We start from the raw sequence: 12,343 nt of genomic DNA on the forward strand, positions 1-12,343 counted from the left end.
GGCTCACAGGCCAGATAGCTGCTCAGCTAATTACAAGATCAATAGCAACTAAACAGTGTAATTGGAATTAATTTGTTTTGAAGCTTAAAAGAGCTGATGCAGTGGCTATGCTGACAGCTTTGTTTGAATATATAGAGCAGTGTGAAGAACCAGCTTGTTTTGATGGGATATGTTCTTTTACATACTATTCTAAACCAGAGCCATTCATTTTATTCCCTCTCTTTGGAAACAGAGTAAAGCTGTATTGATTTTGTTCTCTTTTTCTTGCCTGTCATGGCTGTCTGACTTAGAAAGTCAATATTTGACTGTTTTTGAGAAAGCCAATGGTTGAGGCTTCACAGTCACTTTTTGTCATTGTGGATGTTTGAATTTGACATAAACACTCATAAACAATGATACTGATTAGAAAGGAGAAGTGTTTAATGCTTTGTTTTGGTTTAAAACTCTGTTCAATGTATTCAATTATTATTATCATTATATTATTATTATATGAAATGACTGTGTGTACAGTGAAATGTGTTGCTTATGGTGACAAATCCACAGAAAATTATCACCAACTCCATAGTTCCACTCAGCTCTTTGGAGCATTTTGGCCTCTTTTAGCTCATTGTTTTGACTCCATTCTCATAAACAGAATTTTCAGCAGCAGCTGGAGGCTGATTTCAGTGAATAAAAAACTAAACAGCAGACTAAGAAGGTTACAATATACCAATAGGCTGGTGAATATAGTGATTCACTTAGCAGCTAAAGAGAGATATTTTTCCCAGGAGGCTGATGATGTTGCTCTCGGTCTGATGGATGTGTAAATTAACAGCCACTTTATGAGGCGATCAAATGTCAGACAATGTGTTTTCAGCCAGTTTGCTGCCCCCAAGTGGCCCTAAATATCATTAAATGCAGCTTTACAGAACTGAAATGAACTTAATTTGTATCCCACATTTAAAAACAACATACAAAATGTAACATTTGATAGTCAATCATGTCATTGCTTTTGTGGGTAGTGACCTGGGTTCTCTGGGGAGAACTCTAACACAGCAGCTCATAAGTGTCCCCACATACATCTTAGCACCTCTAACCTTGAGCAACTCCACAAAAGGAGAGAGATCAGCCCCTCCCCAGGAGTTCAGTTCCAGACCCAGTGCTGTGTGAGGAGATGAGCCCACATATACAGTATGTAGTTGGTGCAGCATCTGATGAATGGCATCACATATATGCAACAAACCAAACCATTTCAAGATGTAACTTACAAATGTCCAGAACCCAATGGAAAACAGACTCAATAGGTATCACACAGATAGAAAATCTTGAAGTCAACACAATACAAATATATATATAGATGAAGTAAAACTACTGAATGTGATATTACAGTCAGTGAAAAGTACTAGAGCTACATTAATACTACACAGAAGTATATTAATACTACACAGAGCTACATTAATACTACACAGAACTACATTAGTACTACACAGAGCAAAATAAATACTACACAGAAGTATATTAATACGACACAGAGCTACATTAATACTACACAGAACTACATTAGTACTACACAGAGCAACATAAATACTACACAGAGCTACATTAATACTACACAGAACTACATTAGTACTACACAGAACTACATTAGTACTACACAGAGCAACATAAATACTACACAGAACTACATTAATACTACACAGAACTACATTAATACTATGCAGAACTACATTAATACTACACAGAGCTACATTAATACTACACAGAGCTACATTAATACTACGCAGAGCTACATTAATACTACACAGAACTACATTAATACTACACAGAGCTACATTAATACTACACAGAGCTACATTAATACTACGCAGAGCTACATTAATACTACACAGAACTACATTAATACTACGCAGAGCTACATTAATACTACGCAGAGCTACATTAATACTACGCAGAACTACATTAATACTACACAGAGCTACATTAATACTACGCAGAGCTACATTAATACTACGCAGAACTACATTAATACTACACAGAGCTACATTAATACTACACAGAACTACATTAATACTATGCAGAACTACATTAATACTATGCAGAACTACATTAATACTACACAGAGCTACATTAATACTACACAGAACTACATTAATACTATGCAGAACTACATTAATACTACACAGAACTTCATTAATACTACACAGAGCTACATTAATACTACGCAGAACTACATTAATACTACTCAGCATGGAATGACCCATATCTGAAGTTCATGGCACAGTTTAAACAGGATCAAAAAAATGCTTGTCTCTTTTTTCTGAAATAAAGTCCAATGGTGGTCCCATGGGTGGAGGCCCAGTCAGCAGGAGCTAGCCTGTGAGCTTCCCTCCCCTTCTGACTTCAGGAGGGGGCCCAAGACTTTGGGAAATAGAACAATAAAAAATCGCCTATGATTCAGAATAGATTTTACTGGTGTTAAATACAGCACTTATCTAACATGATGACAGTGTCATTAACTTTACATTATCACACAGGTTTGTTGCCTAATTCAAGTCAGAATTGTTTAACCTTAATAACAATGTGGGATAGAATATACAAAAGGGGATTCAAAGTTGAATTAACGGAATTAACAGGCACTTTTTTGATGAACCCAAACCAAAGTACAGTCATGTGAAGTCTGTCCAGAAGTAGCAGTGTTTTGTTTCTGAGCTCTAATTGTCTCGCTCAGTCATCACCTTGATGGCACATCTGTGTTCTTTGTTTTGCAGCCTTTCTAAAGGGGGCTGTCTGCTCTCTGCTGCCTGCTCCAATAAGCACTCATTAATCTTCCTTACAGCCTTCATTAAAACTGCCACCGCTATGACCATGCCCACTCTCCATGCTCCTATCTCCTCCCTAATGCCTATCTCCTCGACCTTTATCTCTGCCCAGCTTGCCTTTCATAATCTCTCGCCCTGAAGCCCACGTACATCCCTTCCCCTCTCGTCACTTCATCTCCAGGATCTCTCCTCTTAATTCCATTCCACCTCCTCTTCTGTCCTCTTTATACCTTTTGTCTAGTGGCTCAAAAACTTTAAATTCATATGAGCTGGGTATTGAATTCAATTTGCGCCTTCTCTCATGGCAGCGGTGTGCCATTCTTGAGGTGGCAGTTAGAGTTCTTTGTCAGTTTGTCGTTGACTCAGACATAAAAGAACACTTTATGAAGGGATTATGTTTCTGCCTGCTCTGTGTGAACCAGTTGGCCCTAAAGTGTCTGCTGCTGATCCCCTCTGACCTCAATTTCTGTCTGCACACAATCCCAACCATATGGAATCAAACCAGCCAGTTAGCTAGAGATCAAGACTCCTTATCTCCTTATCTCGAGATAAAACCAACAGGATTCCCTTAGAAATGCATTGAGGAATGTTCTTAACATTTGTCACAAAGGTCCACTTAAATTCAAGGATGACCTGGTTAGAATTTGGTGGTCATAGGTCAAGGTCACTGTGACCTCACAAAACACATTTTTGGTCATTATTCTACAACATGATAATTCTGACAAAAATTCATACCCATGTCCAACAGGATTAAATGATGAAGTTAAGTTATCCAAAAGGTCAATAGTCAAATTGTGTGACATAATATTCTGCAAAAACATTATTCAATGCCATAGCTCAGGAAAAGCAACTTGACTGGTGTGTGGAGGCATACAGCCGTGAAGCAGTAATCCCAGTTATAGAATAGTGCCAAGATGTGACTTGAGCAGTACATCAGAAAATCTTGTTAGTGCTGTTTGTATTGTCTCTACAGCAGTTTGTTGTTATTTATTGGGTGGCATATGCTGATACTGATATGTCTGTGATAAACTAATATCAGCCAATATATCAGTCAGCTCTAGAAAATATTGGTGTGATGACATGAGTTTCCTGTCTTAATGGAATTTGTGCTTTGGAAATGTACGTTATGCTGAATTTATCACATAAGCCAGTGTAGCAAACCTTGATTGTTTTGCCGTCCACATCTCCAGTTATTTGCGACTTTATGACTTATGTGAATATAGGCTTTTATTTGAGAATTAATGGTATATTTATTTTCCTGGTAACATTACGTTACGCTCGTTGTCCACACTGAATCTGTTAAATATGCATTTTGTTAATGTAAACAAACCACATAGCTATCAGCTGTACACTGAAGATCAGATTGGAGACTTAACCACTCAAGTAAAGATAGGTAACTTCTTATGCTTGTACTTTTAAGACAGAAAATACACATTTTGTACTGTGATATTTAGATGTTTCTCTACTGGAAATGACACAATATAGCCAACAAGTAGAGATGGTGTGTTTTCTTCAGCTCTCTGGTGATCTTCCTCCAGCCTGCTGCCACATTTGGTTTTTGTAGTAAAAGAAGACAGTACTGTATAGACTCCTCATTTCAGCTCAATGAATCTGCCTTTCCTCGTTCATGTCACACTTTCAATGCAAGTGACAGGATGAAGATAGTAACAGGGCGCTGGGCTTAAAATGACGTGCCGCATTGTGCTGTATTGCTCGCAGCCAGTTAAGGCACTCTATTAGGAAACAATGAAATCAAACTGATTTTGTCGCTGACACGTCACATGCATACAGTGTCAAGGCTTGACATAACTCTTAAATAAAATGAACCTGGATAGACCATCTCATTCTTTTTCTGGTAGTTGAATATGTTTGAAAGTATTCAGGGAAAAAAAAGAAAATCACCAGCCACTGTGAGAGCAGAATGGCCCAGTTAATTACAATAAATTACATTGTTTCATTATAAAATAACTCTGTGATGCCTTGAACATTACAGACTAAATATATGCAACATTGAAAGAAAATTCAAATGTTGTTTTCTTAAAACGACCGCAGTACTTCAGCAAACCCCCAGGACACATACATACATAACTAAAAAAACAATAAATACAAAGAAGTGGATAATGAAATAAACTCTACAGTCAATTATGGTTAAATAAATGAAAGCTGTAGAGAAAATAAGTTTATGTAGTGAATATGAAAAAGCAGTAACAGTATTGTGTTTGTTGTGTTCAGGTCAGCAGGTTCTGGGTCTGGTGGAGAACCAGAGCGACTGGTACCTAGGCAACCTGTGGAAGAACCATCGACCCTGGCCGGCTCTGGGCAGAGGCTTCAACACTGGTGAGTACAGGGGGACGTCATGTTAGCATGTTAGCATGGTGAGGCTGTATTTAAAACAGCGTCCCAGCTGCATACCACACTTTCATTTTAGACTTTGATCCTGTATGTATATTGAAAAATAATATGTTAATTCATAATCAAAGAAAGCCTGTATGCATGCTGAACACTTGGGTGCTGTTTAGGGACACTCCTTTAGGGAAACTTATCCAGCCGCGAGACAGCTCCAGAAAGATCTGAGGAAACTTCCAGTGTTTTCAAGATGTGGTTGCATTACATTCGCGTCTTTCTCAGCTGCTGCAGTCATTTTACTGCCATCATAGTTGTCGTACGGAGCAGCTTTTTCTTTAAAGAGTTCACCTGCGAATGTATACAGATGCTGTTGTTAATTGACAATTGACATGTAATTCATATTTAAGGATAATTAAAATGTATACAGTAAAACTTATTTTCTTGTTTGTTTCTGTTCCCGAAGCAAGTTTTCCTTCTGCAGAGTAATTCAGGCCGAATTTTAACGCACCTAAGCGCCATGTGTGGAAACCAGTTGTAATGGTTCATCTATCCACCAGGCGGAGCAGTGATGATTTCAGCTGAAGCATTACTTCAGCTGAAATCAGCTGTTCTTACTGTATCATCATCATTGAAGCAGAATATTTCATTAGGTAAAAACATGTTTTGGATTTTAGAAATTACTAAATTGATCTTTTTTTTAATATTGGACTTTTAAATGCTCTGAAATTATTAGAAATGTTCGGATTACACGAGTCAGAAGCGATCCTACCCAAAACAGAACAAAGTACTACCACAAGTATTTCAGGGATCATTTCATTCGTCAACACTACACCTGCCATTCTATTGGCTGGGGAATGTTGATGGGATTATTGCACAAAAAAAATCCAAGAGTGCAGGAGAGATCTGATCTCCATACGCCATTATTGTGATTAAAAACCATGAAGCAATATTAATCGTTTAAAGAACAAGATTTTAACAGAGTTTTCATACTGCAGAGGCTCTATCTTCGATATTTGAGGCCATTTTTGGAAATGTTACAAATCAAGGAGTAGAACTGACCGTTGTTTGGTTGCTGTATAAATCTTCAATTTCTCAATTGATTTTTCAGAAAATGTACTATATTTCAATAAATATAGCTTGCTATAAAATTACATATATACATTACAGTACAATATGGAAAGTTTTATCCATATTGGCAACTTCTTCTGTGATCTAGCCAGAATTTTATTTTAAAATGGTTTCAGCTCGTTTTTGCTGGGATATGTAAAAGTTTGCATGTGAATAAAAAAACTTACAAAATATCAAGAAAGTAACTATTTTTACACCAGTTTTCCTTACATAACAGAAAAACACAACCATACATGTCTGACTTCAAGTTTCTCTTTTGTACTGACCTTAGACAAGCTTAATTGCCTCATTAACTCATTGTTAAACATACTTTGTTTAAACTCGACATCAACAAAATAAAACTCACCAAAGATGTGAAAATATGCTGGCTCTACGCAGTTTGTACCTGTTGCTGACGCTTGACTCTCTCTCGCCCGCCACGTCCTCAAGTCATACGTCTGAGTAATAGGTGATTTCCAGCTGTAAATCACCTCTGTATTGTATCTCCTGTCTTCAAACTGCCCTCTGTCAATCTCAGAGGCTGTGTTTAGTCCCAATCTGCTGACCAGCGTTGTTCACTGAGAGACTGCTGAGCCTGATCAAGCTGAGCTCAGTTGCTCGCGGTGACTCCCCCCTGTCATCTAAGGTCGTGGTGTGGGCAGACTTCTGTCAGCTAATAGAGCTACTTAGCTCCACAGCTAACTGAGCTCCCTGCTAACAGCTGCTTGTCATTACAGCCAAAGACAGCTGCAGCAGAGAGTGTGGTGAGCAGCAGGTAACAGTTAGGTTGCACCCCAGTTTTGGAACTACATTCAAATGCTGGCCATTTCTTGCAAATTACACCTTTTAAACAATCTGAGGTATTTTTAATGTATGATTTGTAATAGGAAAACATTTGATTACTGTCCAAGTATTTTATTTTTCTTCTGAAAATGTCTCCAGTATTTTAAAGCCAGTGGAAAAACAGAGTGAGAGTGAGCAGCGGAAAGGCAGTCTCTCTCCTTGCAAGAATCAAATGCATTTGCACAGTCACTGATGCAATATGCAGGCATTCACTAGGCTCATTTAAGATGTATGGAAAATATTTTCAAAAAGGTATGGGGGAAAATTTCACAGAGCCTCGGAGCAGCTGATAGTGGAATTGATTGGATTCCATTACACCTGCTTATTTTTTCCCCAGCCTATATTTTTCACCCCTATCAAATCCAGCAGGTCTTTTCCTTCAGGAGACTTATAGCTCTCTCTGTTCTGTTTGGAGCAGCAGGATAATCGTTCTATTGACTATAACCTAAAACAAACAGCACGAGCCACTGCAGCAGCTCTGTGAATTTCACAGCAACACGTTTCAGTTGGAGCAGTGTAAAAGTCACCTGGACACGTCTGTGTTGTAAAGGTTCGGTGTTCTGCTCTTAAACTCCCTGTCTGCATGACTGAACACCAGATGTCAGGAATAGAAAGGCATGTGTTGCATTTATACTGAAGGGCAATTTGACATAAAACCTCCAGTTGAGCTGGCTGGTCGGCTTTGTGGCGGTGGCCGTGGCAACAGATGGAGCACAGCGGGGTGTGAAAGATTGTTTGTTTGCTCCTATCTGGAAAAGAAAATATTCACCAGTCTCTCCCTCTGAAAATTGGCATTTATTTGCAGCACCCAGGAAGATTTCTCTTATTAGCCAGGGAACTGAGAAGAAGTTGTTGTTGTTTTTGATTTTTCATGGAGAAAGTAAGCAGAGAAAAGAAGCACACAGGCTTCTCAGAATGATATTGTGTTTCCAGGAGGATTTTAATATGTTTTTCCATCCAGTGCTGGCCTGTCCTTCAGCTTAAAGTCTACAGCTTTATCTCAGAAAACACAAGGCTGGGATTCAGAACCTCATGATGGGACTTTATCACCTTTTCCAGGCAGCTAGATACTAATCTCTCTGTTTCTAAAGCTACCATCTCTCTCCCTCTCTCTCTCTCTGTGTGTGTATGTGTGCATGCTCTTCAGGAGTGATTTTGCTTCTCCTGGATCGTCTACGGAAGCTAAGATGGGAGCAAATGTGGAGGTTGACTGCAGAGAGGGAACTAATGAGCATGCTGTCCACCTCCCTGGCAGACCAGGTAACTAACACACACACACACACACACACACACACACACACACACACACATCTTCCCACCTTAGACATGCCATCTCGCCACCAGTTGGTAGAATTTGCAGTTTCACACGGGCAAATCACAAATACATTTTAGACTAGACTAGTAATATCAACTGTGGAGCCCTTCTGCTCTCTGTCACAGCTACCTGAATTGTTGTTGTTAAACTAAGCTACAGTAAAGGATTCTGTATGCTTCAAACAGGCTACTTGGTAGAATATATCATCCATTTACATCGAAAGGCGCCCTCTGTTCCACTACCTCCCTGATCTCTTTTGAATACGTCTGATTGGTCTGTGTTGTCGAACTCATTGTGTTGCACTTGCTTGTACACATGAAATCTTGACAGAGGTAGTTGCATGAAGAACAGTAAAGAGACCATTTCAAACCTACATACTTTCTCACCTCCACACACCTGAACAATCACTGTATAAAAGTGAGTATGCTAGCTTAATTGTCAGAAGGTGCCCCCCAACTGAAAGGTGTGGGCCTCTTAAAGCATATGATGTGTACTTTACTGACTTTCCAGTCCATTCTCACTTTAGTTTGATGTTGAAGGGACCCCTTTAGCAACACTTCTTGAAGAGCCCCTCTAGTGCAGTAGCATACAAAGGGAAAAAAGTCCAGGTAGGGGGGTCAGGTTAGTTGACACATCCTGTTTGTGACCAAGAGTCAAGAGTGATTTGTTTTTAGCTTATGTTACATAAGTAAGTTACCATACATAAATGACATAACTTATTAAACATAAGTGACATGACGTATGTAGAATGTTACATGAGTGACGTACACTTACATCACCTAAGTTATGAGGCTGAACTAGTTATTTTAACCCAAAGTATGATCTTTTACTAAACCTAACCAAGCACTTTATGTGCCTACGACTAACCAAACTGTGACTGTTTAATGATAATAACAGCTCAAAAGTCATAATAAGTCATAATGTGTGAGCTGTTGGTCTGCAAGCTTTATTCTAATGGGACATTGCATTTTACATTTTAATGCTTGTTGGACTCTCCGTTGGGAAATGTGTTCCCTGCATTAGAATAGGATATATAAATGAAATATAAAGGATTAGGAGCAGGGGGCAGCCAGTGTGCAGCCCCGGGGACGATCCAGTTCTAAGCCAGCCCCTGATCCTGTGGCCTGTCAGGCAGTTTTCTGTTATGCCGAAGCTGATCAGCGTCGTTGTATAAAAAATGAAAGATATAGAGGTTGTCCTTTTTAGTCTGTCTCTATTAAAGTGGACAAACCTGTCATATACAACTACCTTTTGAATCTCCAGGTAATCCATTTCTGACATCTATCACTTTTTTTTGTTAATGTTCTGGTATTCTGTCCAGTCTGATGATACTGTAAACTAATAACATGGCTCCAGGGAAACTGACCCGCTATCTCCATTTTGATAGCAGGACTTATCACACAACCTTTTACTGTGAGTTTAGAGAGGTAGAAAACAGGTCGGTTTTAGTCCCACCTCCTACTTGACTTATTCTGTTTACAAGATTCTGTATTAAAATGTAGGTCAGCTCAATTTATTTGAATCACTAAGAATGCTCATGGCAGTCTTTTGAGCAGACAGACCAATGAACCAAACTTAATTCTAAAGGCAGGTTTTTTATGGTAGGGCCATATTTTTAACAGTAAAAAGTTAAGTATTTGTGCAATTTACAAAGTAACATCTTTTACTAACCTGTGATGAAGCGTCTGACACAGACAGACACGTATAACCCAGGTGGGTAACCTTTAAACAATGATGTGTTTGAACCTCGCCCCATCCTTGCTTGTAAATGACCGAGTCTTTCTAGGATGCCCATTTACCCAATCATGTCGCCTGCTACCAATGAGCCTGTTTACCTGTGGAATGTTCCAAACAGGTGTTTTGGAGCGTCTTTTGTTTCCCCTGTCCCAACTGCTGTTTTCAGTTCAGTATTTCTCAAAAAGGATTACCAAATGATCACATTCTGTTATATAGATGTTTTACACAGAGACGCAACTTTTTTGGAATCGCATCAAAGTTAAACTTAGGAAAAGATCATTGTTTTTGCAAATTAATAATGATTAAGATATGGTTATAGTTCAGCGTTATCTGACAATTCAAACATGCAGAGGCAAAATCAGCTATAGAGGGGACAATTACATGAGCAATTCCTGAAGGGGACACCAAATGTAGTGCTGAAAGAAAAACAAACACTGTGTCACCCTGCCAGCTCAGAAACACTACACTGCTCCTGCAAACACTGCTAGTTGTGTTTACAGTGATATACTGGAGGGGCAAACCATCATTTTCCCAGGATAGGATAGGAGGTCGTGTCTTACGCCTATGTGATTTGACAAACAAGTAATTATTTTATGTGTGACCCCTATCACCCACTAAGTGACTGTTTACATCCACTGGGTGTGGCTAGCTAGCCGTCAGTTATTTTTAAATTATTCATTCTTAACTCTCCTTTTTCTAGAACGTGTGACACACCAGCGTGTTGTATTATCAAACAGTGCTAATTTATTTGAATTTAACAACATTTCAGTGATAAAATAACTGATGTTTATGACGATGTTTTATGAATCCTGTCTAAATAATCATTTATATCTCTGAGGGAATCTGTCAGCTGTCGTTGATTGACAGCTGTTGCGTCACAGTGCCCGTCACACACAGTAGGCCGGCCTCCAGGTTGAAGCAAAAACAGCGGGTTCATGTGTAATACCTGCTGTCCTGTTATCAACATAAATCAACCAAATGTTCATTTCACAGATTAGTGTTTACTCACATTTTCCCGACACATGACTGTGTTTGCTGTGACGTTACTGTGAGAGACTTGTTAAGTTTTTTTCCTCCTGCGAGGATGATTATCTTGAATCCATGTTAACCATTGCCTGCTTTAGTGTTGACATCTACCCAATGCCTATTATTAAAATAGTTTAGCTGACATATTCAGGTAACCATAAAGTTCCTCGTTTATATGCTTAATGCTTTACTCATGTGTGTGAATTGGTCTGGATATGAAGCGTCAGTAGTTAGAAAAATACAACTTTAGTTTCTAAATATAAGACGGAGTCCTCTGTTTCTATACTTTACTGACAAGTGTGTGACAGCACAAAATGATGCGTCCTCACTTTTCCGCTTATATGCTCCTCTCCTCTCTCCTCTCCTCTCCTCTCCTCTCCTCTCCTCTCCTCTCCTCTCCTCTCCTCTCCTCTCCTCTCCTCTCCTCTCTCCTCTCCTCTCCTCTCCTCTCCTCTCCTCAAACAAAAAATGTAATTCAGCAGCGGTGGTGTGCTAAAGTTGCATTTCTACTAGCCTATTGATAGAACAAGGAAAATAAAATGCAATGCATAGGTTTGCTGTCAGATATGGCCCCTTCTTTATGTATACTGAAGGTCAAAAACAGGTGTTATCTTAAGCCATGCAGTGTTCTATATCTGCCATTGTCAGGGCAGACACTGAGACCTTGGCGAAGGGTCTTTCCATTATCTTGGAGCTATTCAGAGCTCATCTAGATGAGAGGTGCGTTTATGAGATTTTAATTAAACCTTCATTAAGTAAAGTCCCGCAAGGTATGCAGTTTGGAAAATGAATGGGGCTTTGGAAATCGTTTGAACATTCCATCTGCCGTCTGCTGTATGAGCTCCAATCGACTGTCAGCCCTTTTTATCGCAGCATTCATTATGTGGCTATGGAGTTTTTATGTGGCCCATTAGGAAACCGGAGTCTGTCACTGAGACTCTTGTCTTGTGAACCCACAACCATCTCAAAGTCAAGATAGTCTCTCAGACCAGAGTACATTTCCTCAAAGCAGTTTGATAGTGTTCAGCTCTATATATAATTAAAAAAACATTTAAAAAAAAATTAATTCTAGTAAAGATCCCAAAGTTCAGAAAGATAACAAATCTGTCAGGAGTTTTGGGAAATGTGTCTAATTGTAAAGCAAAAGGAAAACTGAATGTTGTTATACTAA

General features: G+C 39.0%; 1 protein-coding gene across 1 annotated transcript in view; it reads left to right on the plus strand.

The window, feature by feature from the left end:
• Window positions 1-12,343, plus strand: part of large1 (LARGE xylosyl- and glucuronyltransferase 1) — a 122,767-nt gene that overhangs the window by 75,040 nt on the left and 35,384 nt on the right. The window contains exons 7-8 of the mRNA XM_073480937.1: window positions 5,031-5,135; window positions 8,242-8,354. Coding sequence (XP_073337038.1) covers window positions 5,031-5,135; window positions 8,242-8,354 — 218 coding nt within the window. The remainder of the gene's footprint in view (window positions 1-5,030; window positions 5,136-8,241; window positions 8,355-12,343) is intronic.

This window comes from Pagrus major, chromosome 14 (genome assembly GCF_040436345.1).
Source record: "Pagrus major chromosome 14, Pma_NU_1.0".
In the NCBI taxonomy this organism is placed as follows: Eukaryota; Metazoa; Chordata; class Actinopteri; order Spariformes; family Sparidae; genus Pagrus; species Pagrus major.